Consider the following 21,176-nt stretch of genomic DNA (forward strand, 5'->3'; position numbering starts at 1 on the left):
CAAGGCTGCTTTTCATGAGGCATGTGGTTTTGGTGTGCCATGTTCCTGCGAGGCTTTCCAAAACATGCAGGACAGCTGTTATTATTCTTCGGTATTAAAAGGATTTGAACATTTCTCCTGGGATTGTCTGCATTAATGGGTTCGGAGCTTTCTGCTGACATACTGTGGAACAGTTCATGCCTCTATTTTGTTTACACGCTGTGCATTGTGGTTCTCCATTGCGAACTTCGCCCTCCTTTGTTTGCCTGTCAGCAGGCTGTAATGTCCAATTAAAAGCAGATAACTTCTTTTACCTGGTCTAGTTTCACGATTCTACCCCAGGCCAGAGTCTCTTCATTAAAGTATGGATCGACAGAGTTCAGAGACAGGAAAAAGAGTCTCAAATGCACAGCGTGACGGCCGGGGAGAAGGGATTGTGATATTTTTCATAATTGTCTGGAAATTAGAAAGAAATATATCATTTGAAAACTGCCCTGAACACTCCGCTTCACTCGCACTGTTCAAAACAATAAAAATGCATCGGACAACTACGGCCTAGCAGCAAACACATCCGATTTTTAAAGAGGGTGGTTTGATGTGATAGGACGGACCAAGACGTTCGTCTCTGACCCATGCTCCAGTGATTCCCGTTTCATGTCTCGCTGACCACCATTAATCAACATCATATGCCACGGCTGAGTGTCTGCGCATCTCCAATGTCTCGCTGCTTCAAAACCAGCGATATCAACTCCGTGCCTGGCAGCCATTTGTTCCCCATTGATTCCTTAATTAGGTGCACGAGCTCGGTCACCCATTAAAGCGGTGCCGCGTCCCAGATATATATATATATATTTATATATAGAACGTCAACCCCCATGACCCCACCAAAATCCAATCCGCCGCCATTATTTGTGAATTCAATTGTGTGAAAGTTCCGTTCTAGGAATATTCAGGAAATGGGGTCTCATATTGGAAAGTAGATGTCTATACACATAAGCGGGTTAGTCTGAAAACAGCGGTCGACATGAGCATATTTTGGGACAAAGTAGATTTCCAATCTTTTTCGGAAATGCTTTTTTTTCATACTTTAGTACAAATTTCATAGCTATAAATATAAATCTAATTATTATTCAGCAACTGGTGAGTAAATTAAAAAAACACCGTATGAGTACACCAGAAATGAAAGAAGTGTAAAAAATACGCATTATGTTTCTATACATCAGAAAAAAAAATGCAGCAGCAAGAGTACTTAGGGGAGACTTATCTTGCAGAACAGCTCAGATTTACCTTATTGAATGCAGCAGCAGGAGGTGATGGAACTTTGAATGGAGGTTAAGAGCCCCTTGAAGTGAGGCTCTGTGTTTTCTGTTGAATCCCCACCGACATCTCACACTGCTGCTCATGCCATCAAACACAATATTGTGTTAGGAACTTTGTTCAAAGCAGGGAAGTCCCTTGGAAATTATGGCTGCATGGATGATGTATGACTTTGCATACCAATGAACTGAAGCCCTGGCTGTGGCGTGTGGATAGTGCATAAATATGTATGTAAATAAGTAGGTTGTATCAACGCCTTTGAGTGGTGTTTTTTTTGACACGCATTCACGGAAGAGATTAAATTCTGTTCTTTTCCACCCCAGTAAGATTCCTTGTTAAACATCACTGCCCACAATTGAGCAACATAGACAGGCCAATCTACTTAACCCTCCAAATGTAACGAGTGCCCGTGAGCCTCCCATCTCTCACAGATATTCACTGGCGTTGGGCTCAATGTGGGTCCGTGAAGGATTATCAACCCCCAACACATCTCCCACCCCTAAATCCTTGAAGAATATTGGGCTCTCCTTGGCCGCAGGGCCTGCATTATGCCTCTTATCATATAATTGAGAACGTGTCAACAAAAGATCTAGGTTTTTAAATGATGGCTTGAGGCAGACACAGCTATTCTCTGCCAAGTAGGTTAGAAACACAACACACTCCAGAACATGATGATGTTGAGCAATAAAGTGAACAAAACAGTCCTGGTTCAACAAAAGCACCTAAGAAGATTGCAAGATTGCAACAGTTACAAAATGGAGTGACACAGCGGTGCCGATTTGAGCAAGATGTATTTGCATAACATGTACATTAGGACCCTGGCAGAAGGCAGGTTTGCATAGTACAATAAAATTATTAACTCCAGTAAATCAGTTCTTATAAATGCATATCACTCAACCATTGGTTAAACAGCTAAAAAATCCCTCAAGCAGCACGTAAAATAAAACCGGTTCTACCTTTTTCAAACGAAGTTAGTGTAAAATTAAAAAAGCACGTTAAACCAAACCATGGCAACACAGAATTTTTTTTTTTTAAACGGTGCGTTTAAAATGCAATTATTCGCCTGGGTAACATCTACAGTCCTACCTTCTGGTTATGTGCATCGCGGACAGCTGAATTAGCTTCCCCCTTTTAACAATACAGAAACAAGCATTTGCAATGCAACAGGTCTCGCATTTGCGAGAGTTTGAGCTATTGGCATTATAAATGACAATGCCTTTTATTTATGTTGTTTTTCAAAATGGCTAAAAAATGCATTGTCATTTACAATGCCAATAGCTTAAACTCTCGCAAATGCGAGACCTATTGCATTGCAAATGCTTGTTGTATGTTCTTACTGTAAAACCCCCAAAATGTTGCTTTTACTTTCAAAAATCTAGTAGCCCCTCTGGCAAGTACAGGGTAACACGCTGACAACTTAGTTGTGCTAACCTCTGAATTGAGCTGTGCAAGTTGGTCCTTCAAGGTATCAAAATAATTGGTATATTAAGCCTGGCTTGATGCCCAACTCCAATTCTATGTAACTTATAACGAAATGCACCTTTTAGAAAGTTGCAACTCTGTTGCCCAAGTTTTCCAGTGGCCACCAGACAGGCCTCTGTCCTCTTGGGGAGAAGTGTGAACAATTTGCAGGAGCGGGAACAAGAGATGCTTGCCAGTGGAAGAGGTATCACCTCTCTTTGGCAGGAAGCCACACATGGTGTGAGTTCAAAAGATGAGCTTCAAATGGGAAGCTGCCCTTGAAGGGCAATTTGTGGACACTCACAAGAAGGGCTGCTCTTTTTTTTAGGTAGACGGGGAGCCTAGTCTCTAAACAGGTTTTTCCGTGGGTGTGTAGCCCCAGGTAGCCACACATATAGGGTGGGATACCAAGCTCCACACACTGAGAGAGGAGTTCTGCCATCTTGGGAGTGGGCAGAATAGTGTACTCTGAGATAGTTAGAGGCCATGCAATGCAGGAAATCATCATCAGGTGGAAAAGGTCCTAATAGCCCATTGGCTATAAACTCTGACATCGATCCCTATTCCAAATCACCCTACCTGGAACGTGGACTGAGGAGTAACCCCAGAAAGCACCCCTTTTGACTGCACATCTTACAGCATCTTCAGCATCCTGTTCAGGACCACTCCGTTAAATCTATTGCAGTTCAACCATAGAGCCTAGAAATAGACTTGAGACTGCTTTGGTGGAAAGGCAACTTTCCCACAACTCCTTACTGGCCCCCTTGACCTCCTCCCTACCAGAGTTGGCCACCCAAACCGGGCAAGATTAGCCCCACATATATTTTATAAAAGTTGTACAAAGTTTCCAAACCTTCCACTTAAGCAGTTATTTAGGATTTACTTAAAAATCTATATATCAGGAACACTCTAGTCACTTTTCTTCATTTTGGTGTCTAAAATTCATAAACATAAGATCTATTTGTATAAATCATTGCCAGATTTATTTTGTGTTTTGTGTTTTTCTTATTTTGTTGTTTTGGGGCTTGTAAGTAATTTGTTTAGGCCCGACTGCTTGAAGACACAGGTACCCAGGGTTGAGCTGAAGTTTAAACTGACCCAAGTCAGTATCGTGAGTGTATTATATGGTGAGGTCGCACAACCACATCATATAATACACCACTTTCCTCATTTTCTCTCTACTCACTACCATTCCAAGACTTCCCCTGCCACGTACCACTCTCTCCAAATTCATATACCTACTTGGGGAAATCTTTGTTTGTTATGTGAAACAAAATACACATCACTCTTAGGCACATAAATGTATTTATTTAATTATGTTATTTAATTTGACACCTAACATCAGGTAATAGGCCAGATAAAGTCTGCTATCAGATACTGTACCACATGGTGCCTGCCTATGAGGTACTAGGGCACATCATATCCAACCTATCCGTTACTATGCCACATATGAGCTCTATATCAGTCACTATGCCATGGAATGGCTGCAAATGAGTTAGTGGGTCATATTATGCCTTCTATCAGTCACAGCATTCCTTCCTATTACTGACTGGGCTACATAATTTATTCAATATGTCAGTAGTTCACAGAATTCCTGCACACTAGTTACTGGAACACTAGATGATTGTGCATACTTTATTAGGGCACTATAGGCAACTCTTACTTTGTTCTGACTTCTTGCAGGAGCTCGTATGAATTTGTATCCCCTCCCTTTTTGTGTACCCTGTAATTGCTCTTTCTTCTGCCTGCTGACATACTATTCCCCTGCACCAACCTGTATTATCTTCAGTGTCTGACTATCTGCAACTTCTTAATATTTTCCTCACCTTGATCTCGTAGCTTGTGCTCCTAATTTTGCAGGGTTTCTGGGGGTTTCCCACTGATAAATGGGATGAACTGTGCTATTTCTGTGCAGCCTATCTTGCACCTTTTCCATGACTAGTTTCCTCTCACTGATATTGGGTATTGCTTTCCTTGTCATTGCTATAGCCAGGTCACTCTCTCATGCTATTCTTTATTTGGTTGCCTCTCCGATTTTCATGTAACTTATTTAATCCCTTGCATTTTAGCAGTTCTTATGTTAAGTACTTGTAATCTATTAGGTCAACCATAAAAGATAGTAGAAGCTGTCTGGTTTCCAAAAACATACTGCAGGCTTCTCAAGAACTTATAGGGGCTCACTGCCTGCCCATTGCTTACCACTGGTTTGTTTTATTGTCACTTATTTCCTTACTTCTATTTCGATGCCTTTCCTTGTACTCGGTTGTCCATGTTGTATTTGTCCCTCTTCTGGAGTATAGCCTCTTTACCATCTCTCTGATTGACTGGTTTATATCCTTCCACTGCTAAAGTTTAGGAAACAATTTTTTTCGTTCTGCTTCAGCGCTCCATAAGAGTGCATGTGTTTTCCAACTCTCTCCTTCTTTGCTTCTCCCCTGCTAACTACCCTTGCTACTTCAATCTGTGTTGCTGTTTTCCCTGTGTTGCAAGCTCTTGCTCTCATGCTTTACCCCTTCAAACTCTCTCTCTCCCCTGTGCTCCATCTTGCGTTGTCTCATGTGCCTCTTCCCTGCCCCATTGCTATCCCTTGTCTGCTGCTTTTTCCCTTCTCCACCCACTCCCAGTTGCTTCCCAATGTTCTCCTCCATTGCCCCCCCCCCCCGATGCCCAATGTTATATTTTGGAGGACTGGCTCTCACAACTCTAAAAAAATGCTTTTATGCTACTTCTTTCTCATTTTTCTTATTTACTGATTGTAGGAGGCTGGCTTAGTATACGGTGCAGACTCATTTAAGTGGAGCACCTTACACTAATCAAGACAACCCTTATGATGATTTTAGTGGTCTTAGACAACCTTAGAAAGCTCTCTAAGTAGTAGCTGTGGAGAGCATCCTTCAGGCTTAGTCCAGAATAAGTGTGAGGCAGCTTGTTTTACCAGTACTAATCACATGGTGAACAAGAACCACACAGTGTAGTTATAAAAATATGTATTTATTATAAACACTCACTAAAACATTGCAGTAGCTCTTCCCCGGACACATAATGACAATACACACAATACTTCAGTAATAGAACACGTAAGTAGCACAAATACACAGTGATCTCTAGGGGGAGACCAAACCATATACTAATAAACTAGAATGTGACCCATGACTGAAGTCGAGACTGGACTCAGAAGACTTAGAAGTTGGGGATCCAAGGAACCAGCCAAGGTAAGTACTCAGGAAGCCTACAGAAGCGTGTGCAGAGTTGAAACACAACTACTTGCTCAATACAAGTCAATGGGGAAGCCGCATTAGTAGTTTTCAGAAGAACAACCCTTCTCAGTGGACCCTGAAGAAAACCCTTTGGAAGATGAACGGTTGGAGAGTCACCCCACCTGTGGATATCACGGGAACCAGGATACCTATACCAGGGAGGCCGGGGCATAGGTGCAAACTGATGTCGGTAACCATAGTAGACCACAATGGAGAACCTAAGCAAAGATACCGCTGGCGAAGAAGGTGAAAGAGTCCGGCGGAATCCAAGGGTGGATTCAAGAAGAGCGGTACCTGCAAGCAGAGGGGACATAGTCTATGCCACTCAGGAGTGACCAAGAGGCACGGACGTTCACAAACTGTCCTATGTCAGATGTCAAGAGCCAGGGGGGTCAGTGTCTGGCCGTAGCACCAACAAGCCTTGCCAGCAGCAACAAACGTGGCAGATGAAAAAGGTGCAGTCTCAGGACCAGCAAGGGAGTCAGAGTAGGCCCGAGCAAACAAGGGAGCCCACTTGAGCCAACAAAGACCCTAAAGAGGACCCACAGGATGGAGCACATGAGTCGCAAGAGAGGTTCGAGCAGCTCACCAATAATGCAGGCTCTCGGTGCAGAGGATGCGGTGAGGACAAAGATCTTGGTAGCAAGAGACACTGGAGGCTGGAGCTTCTTGGAGCCCGAAGATCTCCGTAGAAGAGAGTCAATAGGGCTTGGCAATGGCAAATTCAACGTGGTGCACAGGGAGTACTTCTCCAGTGGTTCTAACAAGGGACACTGGCTTCAAACTTGCTGTGAGGGCTCGAGGGAGTTGCAGAACCACCCCCTGTGTTGCTGAACCTTTCGGAGTTCGTGGGAGTTCAGGAACAGTAGACCAGTCAGCTTTATTTCGGTGCTTGCATATGCAGGAAAGTGACTCCTTCACTGCAAGGGAGATTCCTTTGGGTGTCTTGGATACCCACAGGCCTGGAGAGGAACCTTTATGGAAAACAGGCAAAGGCAACGCTGAAGACTGGCAGGACGATGAGTCAAGGTGCAGCAGGAGTCTTCCAGATGCAGTCTTGGTTCCCTCAACAAAGTCCAAAGTGCCCAGACAGTTGAAGATGAAGTGGTTTCGGATTTGAATCTTGTCCCATCAATAATCTGAAGAGCGACCCACAGGTAAGCCCTTAGGTGCCCAAAGGAAAGGGTTGGGACGATTCAGGGTTCCGTCCCAGAGGAGGGGCTGGACAGTGAGGAGGATACTCATGTGTCTTTTGTCTAGTTTTGCACCAGAGCGGGCCAATGGCTCCCTGAACTTATTTCAACTGGAGTATGTGAGGAGGACACCAAAAGTGCCCTTCAAAGCAGTCTAGTGGTGCTTGCAAGCACCCCACCCTAGCCCAATACACTAAGTCCTGTCTGGGAGGTGGTCACACCTCCCTGTGACAACAAACCTATTGTACTACATTTGCTTGCTTGAGCTTGGCTCAGCCGCAGAAGGGCAGAATTGTGTCTGTGGTGGGCAGCAGCCATAGCTTGCTGTCAGACTCTAGAAGACTGGTACCGGGAGCACAGAGGGCTTTCCGGAGGAGCACCACAGTGCATAAAATCATACCTCCCATATGCAGGGAAACCCTCACACTTATAACCGAGCATCCTGCCTTCAGGATTGAAAGCCCTGCCTTAGGGGTGACTTATAGGTTTTAAGTGTAGCGACCTTAGATATAAGAAAACATATAACTGTCATAAGTGTTGCTAGCACCAGCTTATGCAGGCTCCAATGGCAAGCTTGTAGTCACAATTTGAGTGGTCTCCCATGGGTGGCTTAATACATGCTTCAGTCCAGGGGGGTCCCCTGGTGTACCTATGCCCTGGGTACCTTAGTACCATATACTAGGAACCTACAAGGGTACACCAGTAGCCAATCTAGGGGGAACTTAAGTACTCACCATGGTCCAATTTAGGGAGAAAGCATAGAGATTGGGGTCATGTTAAGCAGGATCCCAATCAGACCAGTCAGAAAACAGAATGACATCAGCAAAAAGTGGAGTAACCATGAAAGCAGATTCTACTTTCCTACACTGATCTATCTCAGAACTGCGGAGGGCACTAGGTGGCGCACAGCGGAATGGCTGCCTTCGGGTAAAGCTCCCGCAGCCCAGCGAAGAAATCCTTCAAAATCCTTCCTGACAGTCGTCTTTTGCTGCCTACACGGGCCTGTGTGGGCGGCCCGACATCCCTACCGCAGCTTGAGCGCTGTTTTATCCATGGTGGCCCGGCGATATCGGACTGGGGAGCCGTTGCGAGCTGCGCCGGCTGTGGCGGACGTCCCACTGGAGCCGCGACCGGGAGGCTGCTGTGACGCGAGGCCGGTGCTTCCCACGTGGGTGACAGGCCTCGCCTCCGGATCCGAGGCTGCGGACGGCGGCCCTGCGGCGTGCCTGCGGGGGTCGCTGTAGCCCACACTGGATACCCCTGGCCGGGGGCGAGAGGACGGCCTGGATGGCAGCGTGATGCCCGACGGGCGCGGGCGCTGGTGAGTGGAGCATCCGGCTGAGGTCGCGGCTGAGGCGGCCGCCTTCCCTGCCCGCGCCGGACCCTTGCTGCGGCGTGGTGCTGCCTCGTTCGCACCGGCTTGTGCGGATCTCTCGCCCCCCCCCGCTGGTGCCTGGCTGCCTGCCCACTGGGGGCGATTGAATGTCCGACGGATCGGCGGATCGGAGGAGGTGCGGGGCCCGGAGGGACTGCTGCCTGGTGCGCTGATTACTGGCCCTCCTGCGCCGGGGCCTCCGTTGTGGAGCCTACGCTGGGGAGAGACGGGACTGAGAAGGGAGCCTTTGACCTGAGGGTGCTAGACGGCGGTGCATGCTGTCTCCCCTTGTCTGACGGGTCACGGTTGCGGGTCCTGCGTGTGGGGCTCGCCTTGGATCCTTTTTGCCCCCACCTACCTGGCTCTTCCCTGCTGGCGATCCGCGCAGGGGTCATCCTGTTCGCTCAAGGAGCGTTGCTACCAGCTGTGGAGGTGAGGGGTAAGCTTGTGGGATCGCGATCGGTCCCGGGGGCGGCGGCTGGTCCCCAGCGGGGTCCCACGTAGCAGGTGGAGGGGGTTGAACAGGGTGCTTGTGGTTGATCCTGTGACCCGCTGTACGATCTGGAAGCTTCCCCCCTCCCCTGAGCTGCCGCTCCCCCCCTTTTTGCTGCTTGCCCCCGAAGCCCACCCGAACGCGCCCCCGATCCTGCTGTGGGAGGCTTGGCAGTGCCGCCATGGGGAAGCCGGACAGCCGTCAGTCTCGCCTTACTTTCGAGACCAAGAAGCAGACCAGGTCGCAACCGGAGGCCGCTACGGCGGGGTCGACGTCGGTGGAGGCCCCGCCGGGGGAGGATGTCAAGTCCATACTGCTGGACATGTGGCAAAGTCTAGTGACCATAGTTGACAAAATGGATTCCATGCAATCCCGCATGGACTCGATTGTGCATAAAGTTGACAGCCATGGCGAACGCCTCACAGAGACGGAGAGGCGTATCTCGGACACCGAAGATCGAACAACGGAACTGTCCGCCACTGTGGCGCGCATGGACAAAGTCCTCCATGTAATAGCAGCCAAAAATGAAGACTTGGAAGCGCGCAGTCGGAGGAACAATATCCGTTTAATTGGCATTCCGGAATCGACCCACACGGGCAAGATGGAGGACTATGTGGAGGGTCTCCTGCGAGAGGTGGTGGGCACGGACTCCCTATCTCCCCAGTTCATCGTCGAAAGGGCACACAGATCTCTGGCCCTGAGACCGCCGCCGGGAGCTCCCCCTCGCCCTATTATCGCACGCTTGCTGAACTTCCGTGACCGAGATGTCGCGCTTCGGACGGCGAGGGAGAAGAAGACCCTATCCTATGGCGGCACAACCTTCACCATTTTCCCGGACTTCACCCCGGTGGTTCAGGAGGAGCGGAAGAAATTTGTCCAGGTCAAGCATAAACTGCGTGCTGCACAGATTGACTATGCGCTTCTTTACCCGGCCCGCCTGCGCATCACGCATCAAGGGAAACAAATTTTTTGCACTAAACCCCAACAGGCGGAGGAGTTCTTGAAGCGACTCAAGAAACGTGACCAGGACTGCCCCTCATCGCCGGCATCAGGATGATGGTGCTGGATTGTTGACCTGACGACTCTGAGACTGTTGCCTGTCAGCTGGTAAGGTGTTGCGCGTGTCTGCCATTGTGGGACTTGATACAGGGACCCATGGACCTAGCTGTGTTCACTGTGAGGGGATGTTAGCGGAGTTCAGCAATTCCTTGGCTTGCTCTAGACTCTCAGGACTTCATCGTCTTGCTGGGCGCCCTTTTGTCCATGGAGAGGGTCCGGCCCCCGGGCAGGGCGCACTCTTCTGGATCGAGGGGTTACTGTGTATTCACCTAGACTGTCCTCCCAAGGGTATTACCCACTTGACTTTAAGTTTACATGTTGCTCCAATATGGCATTTGCTATAGACGGAGTTTGCTTCGGGGTGGGGGGGAGGGGGACTGTCCAGATAGCATGTTTGGGATGCTGCTGTGGGTGGGGGGCGGGGGAGGGAGTTGGGGATTTGTTATGTATGCTAGTTTTGAATGGGATGTGACGCTGTTGGCATGGTCTTCTTCACATGGTTCGGGGGGCGGCGGTTGCATTGTATTGCTGTGTTTGAGTCTTCTGGTTTTCCATGAGTGATCCGCAGACACGTAGGGACTCTACTGGGCAGCTTAACTTTTTATCCTGGAATGTGAGGGGCTTAGGGGACCACAGAAAGCGTAGACACGTCCTGGCATATCTGGATAGGCATCACATAGGGGTAGCCTTTCTTCAGGAGACGCACCTAGACCCCTCCAGGCCGGTGTTGTTTGCGTCGCGTTGGGCTGTGCACCGTACCTTCTCCTCTTATTCCACCTATTCGCGTGGGGTGGCCATCCTCATTAGGAAACATACCCCTTTTGTGCAAATGGGCGAGCGGATGGATCGGGAGGGCAGGTATTGTGTTGTCTGGGGGCGCATGGGCGTGGATACGCTCACTTTGGTGTGCTATTATGGTCCCAACATAGATGATCCGTCTTGCCTTCAAACACTATGGGGAGAGATTTTGCGTATCGGTTCCACTTACCTAGTGTGGGGAGGTGACTTTAACATAGCTGTTGACCCCGAGAGGGATAGGGCGAATCCGAGCCCACACCACTACTCCCGCTCGCAGGCATATGTGCATGACCTTCTTACTGAGCGTCATTTACTGGACACGTGGCGTTCTAGGCACCCGGCGACAAGGGAGGGCACGCACTGGACTGCCGCGCACTCCACGTGGGCGAGACTGGACTATATCCTAGTTTCCCCGGGGCTTGCTCCCACGATAGGCTGTGTAAAACACCTTGCTCGCACATACTCCGATCATGCCCCGGTCCTGCTGAGCGTTGAATTGACTGACCTCGCTGGCTCCCCGATGTCGTGGAGACTGCAGCCAACTGCCCTGCTGGACGACGTCTTCAGATCCGAAATTGCACAGGAAATTGAGAGCTTCTTCCAGCGCAACGGTGGCACGGTGGATAGTGTTGCCGTGGTGTGGGAGGCTTTTAAAGTCACAATTAGAGGACTGTGCATCTCGAAAGGGGTGGGGGTCCTCAAGGTTCTGCGTAGCACCCTTCGTAAACTTGAGACTGACCTGAAAGACTTGGAGACTGCCCCCACGTTTCATACTGATGCTGGGGCGCAGGCCCGCTTCCGGGAACTACTGACCGACTATAAAGAAACTGCGGACAGAGAGGTTCGGTTCAGGGGGAAATACTTTCAGGCTCGTAGGTACGGGGAGGGGGAGCGCCCGGGTAAATACCTAGCTTGGGCAATCCGGCCGCCCCGTTTTAACAACCAAATCCTCGAGATCCAGGGTGGTTCGGGGGAGCTCCATAGGGACACCCGGTCTATCATGCAAACATTCGTTGCTCATTATACTGAACTATACTCCTCTGCTCACACTGAACCGCCGGAGTTGGCTCCCTATTTGGGAGAGATCACATTGGGATGGCTCTCTGATGCACAGAGGAAGTTCCTCATGGCACCGCTTGGGATTGATGAAATTCGTGAGGCCATCATGCAAATGGCCTCGGGGAAAGCCCCGGGACTCGACGGGCTCCCGATCGAGTTTTATAAGTCGTACATAGATATCCTTGCCCCGATCTTGAAAGTGGTGTTTGAGGAAGCCCACACGCTGGGAAAGCTCTCCCCTACCATGAGAGAGGCCTTGATTACCTCCCTTTTGAAGCCGGGCAAACCGGCGACCTCCCCTGACTCCTACCGGCCTCTGTCCCTCCTTAACTGTGACGCAAAGATCCTCTCTAAAACTCTGGCTAACCGGCTGACGCTCCTTATGGAGGGGCTAGTACTCCCGGATCAGTCGGGCTTCATACCGGGCAGGGCAACGTCGCACAACCTGCGCACGCTGTTTGCCACTTTGCAGAATGTGGCCCCCAGCCTCCAGATGGTGGCCGTCTTTTTGGACGCGACGAAGGCGTTCGACTCCCTGGAGTGGGATTACCTGGTAGCGGTGCTGACTAGTATGGGTTTTCCCCTGGTTTTCCTGGGCTGGATAGCTATCCTTTACAGTGGCCCTTGTGCCAGGGTCTTGATCAATGGTAGGACATCGGAGCCCTTTGGAATCGCCCGTGGGACCAGGCAGGGGTGCCCCTTATCCCCTCTCTTGTTTGCGCTGGCGCTGGAGCCCCTCGCCTCGCGGTTGCGACAGCGTCATCAACATCGGGCGCTGATCTGCGAGCAGAGGCAGCTTCTGCTGTCGCTCTACGCAGATGACATTACTTTATATGTGCGGGACCCCCAAAATAACCTGAACCCGCTACTCCGGGAATTCATCACGTACGGTGAGATGTCGGGCGTACGAATCAATTGGTCAAAGTCTCAGATCCTCCATTTGACGGATGGATGTCGGAAGTTCTCACTTGACTATCCCATAGAATGGTGTGAGTCTGACGTAAAATATCTCGGCATTAAGATTTCTCGTGACAGGGAAGAACTGATGCGTTCTAATTACGGTACGGCGTTGACACAGGTCTCCTCCTGTGTGGACCGCTGGATTGCGCTCCCCCTCTCGATGGCAGGACGTGCTGCCTTGATTAAGATGGTGGTGCTCCCTCGACTTTTATATTTGTTTATGAACATTCCCTTCCCCCCGGGCCGGCATTTTTTCAATCGCCTACGCTCGGAATTGATTCGGCTTGTTTGGGGTGGGAAGAGACCTAGGCTGAAGTGGGCTGTGATGACCTCTCCCTACTCACGGGGGGGTTTGGACATACCGGACCTGGAGTTATATTACTATTGCGCTCAAGCGCACTATGCATTTTACTGGTTCCACCCCGTTGCATTTATGCCCCAACTCGCTGCGGAGGACTGGCTGGCGGCTCCTCTGCCTCTGAGCGGCCTGCTGCATAGTACTCTCCCTCACAATATCTCGGATTATAACGCATTGCAGGGAACGGTGCGGGCATGGCTGGAGATATCTAAGCGAGTGGCGAGCTCGTTCTTGTACTCGCCCCTTCTCCCCATTGCCTACCACCCGCAGCTGCCCCTTCTACAAGAAAGATTGTTTCAAGACTTGATTCGCAAATTGGGGATTCAGAGGTGGGGAGATCTGTTCTCTGCTGGGCGCTTCCGCGACCGGGAACACTTCTTCGACGGGTACGCGCCTACCCCGCTGGAGCTTTTCACCTACATGAGACTGAGGCATGGAATGCGGTCCATATTGCAGGCATTTCCGGCGGAGCCCGAAATCACTGGCCCATTGCATAGAGTCCTACAGGCGTCCTCGCCCTCCCACCTGGTCTCCATACTATACCACACAGTTCGCTCTGACGCTGCACTTGACACCTCACGGGCCCGTGGGGAGTGGGAGCGGGAGTTGGGGCTGGAGCTGGGGGATGACAGGTGGTCGTACTGTTGCATACAGACAGAGCAGATTTCTGCGAGCAGTAGACACCGTGTCATTCACTTTAAGTTCCTGAACCGCCTGTACTGCACACCGGTCACCAAGTACAAATTTAAGCTGCAGAACTCGGATAACTGCGAGAGGTGTCATGCCCCACATGCAGACTTCCTGCACTTATCCTGGGATTGCCCCGCAATTCAGTCCTACTGGACCCAAGTGTATTCTGCCGTTTCGCAGATGGTGGACCTGCTCCTTGAGCCCGAACCGGTGCAGGCACTATTGGGTTATACCAAACATATTCCGCGAGCGAGCCGCAGGTTTGTCACAACGGCGCTGCTGTTGGCGAAGCGGCGAATAGCATGCCGGTGGGGTAGGGGGAGTGCCCCGAAATTTAAGGAATGGCTTCAAGACCTTGTCTACTGCCAAGAGCAGATACTGACATACTCCGACCTGCTCCCGGCTCGATCTCGTCCCGCTGATGTTTGGGGACCATTACAATGTTACCTACTGCAATACCCGGGAGCCCTGACGGAGGATGCTCCCCCTCTGGCCCATGACGACATTGCTTCTGATGCTCATGGCGCACATCCTGTGCAAGGTGACGGATGAGCTGTTGCAGACCTGTGGGGGCGAGGGTTGTGTTCATGTGTCCCCTGGCTTCCCCTTCTCCCTGAGCAGCTACTCTGATCTTTCTTCCATGATTCCCATGCCATGATGATTGGGTTGCATGCCTGTTACACGTGCTATAAGGGTAGCGGGCACGCCCTGGGAGAGGTATAATGCATGGGGGAGCTCCACCCGAGGGCCCCCCATGCCTACATCAATTGCTTAACTTGTGTATGGCTCTGCTGCCAGCTGTTCATGCCCACTGTCCCTGCGCCAAGACTCATGCTACTTTATGTTTTGCTGTTCCCGTTCCCCCCGGAAATGCACTGACTGTACTGCTGTGATGATTAAGACCTTGAAATGCTACTGAAGTTCGCTTATGACTACTGTGTGACTGTAATGTTTTGGTACAAAATTCAATAAACAAAGTTTAAAAAAAAAAAAATCTATCTCAGAACTGCAGTACTACACTTAACGCTTTGGTTCTGCTTGACCGGCCCTGCTGAATTAGGGCTGTGTTCACAGCAGGTGTTAACATTTATTTTATCTGCCGCTCAAAATGCCTTAAGCTCTGTTGGCTAGGGCTAGGACCGTGGAGCTATCCTAACCGTACACAAAAACACAGTAGCACTTTAATTTATTTGTTTGACAACCAGTTCATTTGTTGCCTCGGACGTCTGGGCACCCATGCTACCAGAAATTATGGTCCTTTGCATTTGAGACAGACTTTTTTTTATAGATTTTGCCACTCTTGGGTATCAACCAGGTGATACCCTTCTATTTCACAGTATCTTTAGGCACTCTGTAATTGATGGAGGCTAGTTTTGATTCTCAATTGTTTATCTACGCTGTTTTTGGTAAATCCATGTTACCAGCTTTGGAGCCTAAAAGCCTCAATATACAGGAGTCTCTATTAACTAGTATCTGACTTTGACCACCATTAACATTCTCCTGGAGTCACAGTTCTCACTTGAGAAGTGCTGTATTGGGTTCTGTTCAGAAAGTGCAGTAGTGGCCTGGATCTAGCAACACTGGTATAGGTCTGTCACAATGAACAGAGGCCAGGATCTGCACCCAAGCTGCAGGCATGGGTTCTCCAGTATGATTTGACACCATAAAGAGAAACAAAAGACACTATCATGTGCAACACTGGAATCAGCGAACAACATAAAAATTCATGACGTGGTTACTAGGGAACCAGACAAAAATATCTAACACTACTTATCTTCCCCATTCTGCCATTACAGGAACATTGACTATAATCATTTAGCTGTAGAGAATGGTAGTCGAGCCATACACTTTTCCTATGAACTTCAAAGAACCACAAGGTCCTTTAACAATATCAGGTACAACCTGACTGTCATTAAGATTATCCTCCTTTCCTCCAACCTCTACTTAACTGCAGTTTACAAACCATCAGTCATCAACTCTTCTAACACTGGTGGTGCACTCATCGGATCTGTCCTCAGCTCCATGGCACTCCAAATCTTGCTCCATTTTCCAATTCTATGGTTCAGTCTTTACCAGTTTGCTTTTATTCTGCCTACCACCATGGTGTGGTACAATGACAATCACTCTTTGAGGCTCCATACGCACAATTGATGATCCAACCTTGTTTGTAAATTCTAATTCAGTTCTCCATTCACACCTCTACTCATCTCATACAACAATATTCCCTTGCCTTACTGCAGATTAAAATTCTGTGGTGCATATTTACAATAAAGTGGTGAAGCGTGTCGTTAAGCCAAGCAGGCTAATGACATGCTTTGTCATTATAGAAACGCAGGGCTGCACCATATTAGAATATGGTGCAGCCTTGCGTTTCCCCCTGCCCTGGCGCTAACTTTAGCGGCCCAGCGCCAATTCAGGCGCCCTTGCTCCATAGTGCAAGGGAGCCTGTAATGATGGGAAGATGGTCTATGTGCTGGAAGGTCCCCCTTCCTGCACATAAACAATCTATAAATGCCGTTTTCTAACTTCTATTTGTGCTGCTTAATGCAGAACACACATAGAAGTTGCAAAACTGCATTTTTTGTAAACGACTGTTTATGTGCAGGAAGGGGGATCTTCCTGCACATAAACAGTCCTAGGCTATTTGCTGTTTCTAAGTGTGCTGCACAAGGCAGCACACTTGGAAACAGTAAAAACAAAGAGAAACAAAGCATTTCTCCTCATTTCGCCCGTTTAAGACCAGGTTTTCCCTTGTCTTAATTTTGGCGTTGCCTCCTATTTACACAACTCTTGTAAATAGGAGGCAGCGTCAAAATCAATGGGTGTTGCGGTGGAGCGTCCACCGCAACACCCATTGCCCTCCCTTTTCACGCTAATATATAGCGTGAAAGGGTGCCTTATTTGCAAAGCAGCGTTAAGCCACGTTAAGTGGCTTAACGCTGCCTTATAAATAAGGCGAGGCACAACGATTTCATAACCAAAATATTGTAACTCAGATAGCATGAAATGCACCTCTCTGTCCATTGACATTGGCCAATACTTTCTGCAAGATAAACACAGAATTCCACTGGCAGTGGGAACACTACTGAACCTATGTGAAGGCCATTTAAGAAAACAGTGTGAAGGACTGGACACTGCAATGGTCTTCTAAGTCCCTGTCAAGGGCACCCTGTGGCGCAACACCTCCCCCAGTCCAGCCCACCAGAGGATCCCATCCAGAAACTCCAATGATACTATGTCGAAGGCCTTAGTAAAGTCAATTAACAGGAGGGCCAGAGAACCCTCATTGTCCTGCAATTGAGAGTGTGGCGTATATCTTTCTGATACAGTGACGTGTGCTGCGACCGAGCATAATTCCACATTGGTCTGAATGGATATGATGTTACCCTGCACATGCCAGTCGTATCGCAAGGACTTTTGCATCTATCTTAATGTCAGTGTTAATAAGGGAGATCAGACATTAGCCCGAACACTGATCACGAGGGAGACCCTCCTTAGTTAAGACTACAATTGTGGCACAGCCTAGCTCAGATGAAAAGGTCCCGCACCTCACCGCAGCTAACTCTTGGGATCCTAAAATACAGACAAAGATGTAATCTTAACAGCTTTGTGAGTTGCAGTATTATAGGGAAACACCACGTTTGACAAGTATCAAGCCCAATAGCCTTGGTCAGCATTACGGTCACATTATAGATATTTTTCAATGCTTTGATTTTTTGGTTCTCTTTGCCCATTGGGCAGAGGCTAATAACCAGATGAAAGAGCTTGATCAACATCCAGTACTTTATATAAACATTTCCAGAAATGTGAACGATATAGAGCTTCTCTCTTAGAAATATTAGCATGAGACAAACCATGAAAATGAAAAATATAAGTCAAAGATATTTGGCCATTTCCCTAAAAAAACATGTTTGAAAAAGTGCCTGTAGTAAATGTAATGACACACAATGCTCCTGAAGATAAAGATCTGTGACAAAGTCAATTGTGATTTTATGCCGAGGTTTTTGGAGCCACAGATATAGATTTTTAAATATCCAAATTTGATCATTTAAGGATTTAACCTGAGCACAGATAGAGCAAATAAGGCCATATTCCTGAGCATCAGAATTAACAGGTAGCTACCAAAACATTGTAGTACTAAATCCAAACTAGTCTTAACTCTTGTATTCCTGGAAAATGAAAGGGCAACGCGTGGAATAATGATGCCCACCTTATTGTGAGAGTGTCATCTCAATTTCATCCTCTTCACACATGTTCACTTTTGTCAGTCACTTCATAGCCCACGTTGATTGACTTCACTCACCACCCACTTTCTGGATTACAAAATGTTTCCATCTCATGCTGAAAGTCATGGTCTCTAGCAACCCCCCACCTGCCGAACATTTTCAAGGGAGTCCTGGCCAGTGGTTCTTCTGCAGAACTGGCCTAAATTAATCTCAACTCAATATCTGAACTGGGAATATTTTCCAAGACCTCAAAGTCTCCTGCATTATACTTTTACCTCGTAAATAAGGCCTTATAGTCAATAAGGTAATAATATACCACTCACCAAGATATGCATTTTGATAAAGGTAATTGAAAGAGTGGCCATTCTACAGCTGATGAATTTCATTGAAAACAACACTCTCCACACCTAGACTGATAGTTGGGACTGATTGATCAATGCACTCTTGCAACCAATGTGAACATCTTGGTTTGACCTCCTGGTTTGATCCTGTATGTTCTTTCAGAGGTTGATAAAATTAGTCTCATTTATTCGTGTACCAATCAACATTTATTGTTCAGCTCAAAGCTATCCGATGGGTTGAACATGCAGTTTACAAATCCAGATAATATGTTATTTTGTGGAAACAGAGTCAGCTTCTCTCCATGTCATAGAGCAGAATCGTTTCTCTCTGCTATATGAAATGACAAATGGGAAAAAGTAATCTCTACTCATTCTTTTAGACCTGCACCCACCTTCGATCAACTACATGACTCCAGTCTCCTGTCCAAGGTCCCTTACATAAGAAGACAGTGCAGGGCATTCAGAAAAATAAGCTTATCTCACTAGATATATTTGCCTGCCATTATCTTTCCAGGATCCCATATGGCTCCACCATGTTTTTTTTTTTCATGTTCAACACATCGCTTAGCTCCCTATCTATTTGATTCTATCCTATGGCCTTACTTGGAACTTTGCAGAAAATGCATGGATCATTTTGGAACTAGTATATTCAACCAACTCACTCACCAGCTGATAAAAAACCTGCCTTCTTTCATCTGACAACCAAATGATGAAGAAATATATGGGACTGAAAGTTAGGGAGACTTATGGTTCTCAAGCATTATCACCTACGTTTGTTACATAGGACACTCTCCAGCCCATCCTAATCAGACTCCAGCATACAATTTGATTTGACAAGGCAACAGTACTATGATATCAAATCAGTGTCAGCTGAACACTAAAGAAAAAAAACAAATAATACACCTTTATATTACATACGTTTGTGTGTGTGTGTGTTTGTGGTTACCAATTTTATATACATTGATAACAAAAATTGTGAAAAATAACTTTGCAGAAAAATATCCAGTAGCTCGCTGAAAGGGGTATGTTCCCTGAGATTTAATTTTTCAGAAGTCAACACATGGAACAGAAGTTAACATCATTGCTCAGGACTCTTAATAGTCTACTGAGTAAATACACTTGGGAGTGAATGGGCGACCAATATTTTACTGAATTCAGGGGGAAGATAAAACATTTTATGAAGCAAAGTATGAAAATTAAAAGCCAGTTCTTACTCTCTACCCCATCCTTGAGTCGCAGTATTAGAGAGAATGCCCAATGCTGTTATTTTTCAGTTACCAATTAATAATACATGAGTCACTAACTAGCCAGTAGCTCTTACTCAAAAAAGGGCAGTGTCATGCAGGGATCTCCTTTAGGGGTTACAGGAAGGAAAACCAATTCTTGGTTGTGAAGTGATTGAACTAGAATGAGTTAATGTCATGGGAGAGCAGGGTTTTAAATATGAATAAGACAAAGGGTAAAGCAAGATATATCTGGATACATATCCATTGGCTCTCTTTCTATTACAGGTGAATGGCATTGCTACAGGCCTGCCTGTGGTCTTAGGTGGAGGCAGGCTGAGGGCCTACCAGAGTGGGATGAGTGTGGCTCTGGTCACAGACTTCAGCCTCAGACTCTTCTACGATTGGGACTCGCATCTGTACATCAGCCTCTCCAGTAGTTATAATGGTGCAGTCTGCGGTCTCTGTGGAAACTTCAATGACCAGACAGAAGATGACATGACAACTCCGAGTGGCAGCCGTGTCACCTCCATCCTAGATTGGACTCGCAGTTGGAAGGCACCGAATGCTGATCCCTTTTGCTCAGACTATTGCGCAGACCCAGGAAACTGTCCAGCCTACGATGGGGACAGTACGGGGCCATATGGAGGTCCTCAGTACTGTGGCATAATCATTCAAATAGGGGATGGACCGTTCAGAGACTGCCATGCCACAGTCCTCCCTGATGACTTCTTCAAAAGTTGTGTGTATGATGTCGTCATGAATGGGGGAGCAAAGCAGTTCCTATGCAAAGCTCTTCAGACTTATGCAGCCATTTGCCGGAAGAAGGAGGCCACGGTGTATGAATGGCGGACACGGGCTGGATGTCGTAAGTAGTTTTCAATCTGTTTGTACTTCAAACTTTACACAAGCACAGAAAGGACTAATAGACTTGCCTCCATTGTTGTGCGAGCTAAGGTCAGAGGTCCAGATCTTAAATTCCTGTGTGAGTGATGGTCCACGGTCACTGTCTCCTTTTCGTCATGTTACTCATTCATGTAAAGAGGAAGGACGTGGTTCATGGTTTGTGTCTTGTTTTCTTTCCATTGTTTGCTTGCTGAAATAGAGTGCTGAAGGGTATTCTAGGCTGTGAACTGTGGTGTAACGAAACTTGAGGGGGCCCCCCTGCAAAGCACATAGAGGGGGCCCCCCTCCCCCGGCAGCGAGGCCCACCATCTACCGCTTTACCCTACCACCCAGAAATCTAGCATATTTTGATTTGAAACCTCCAACATTTAAGTTAAATGCCTCTATATTGTCTTTCTCTATGTTCTAATGAGAAAGTGGGAAACACTCTTAACATACAAGCTATGCCATTTGTAACAATACTGTCAAAAGCAGATTATTT

General features: G+C 47.7%; 1 protein-coding gene across 1 annotated transcript in view; it reads left to right on the forward strand.

Annotated features, from left to right (window-relative positions):
• The window catches only part of LOC146809137 (IgGFc-binding protein-like), a gene marked incomplete at its 5' end in the record, with an annotated part of 458,615 nt that overhangs the window by 165,473 nt on the left and 271,966 nt on the right, over window positions 1–21,176 (forward strand). The window contains one exon of the mRNA XM_085615951.1: window positions 20,078–20,657. Within this exon, the coding sequence (XP_085472077.1) occupies window positions 20,078–20,657 (580 nt within the window). The remainder of the gene's footprint in view (window positions 1–20,077; window positions 20,658–21,176) is intronic.

Source organism: Triturus cristatus, chromosome 7 (genome assembly GCF_964204655.1).
Source record: "Triturus cristatus chromosome 7, aTriCri1.1, whole genome shotgun sequence".
NCBI classification, from domain to species: Eukaryota; Metazoa; Chordata; class Amphibia; order Caudata; family Salamandridae; genus Triturus; species Triturus cristatus.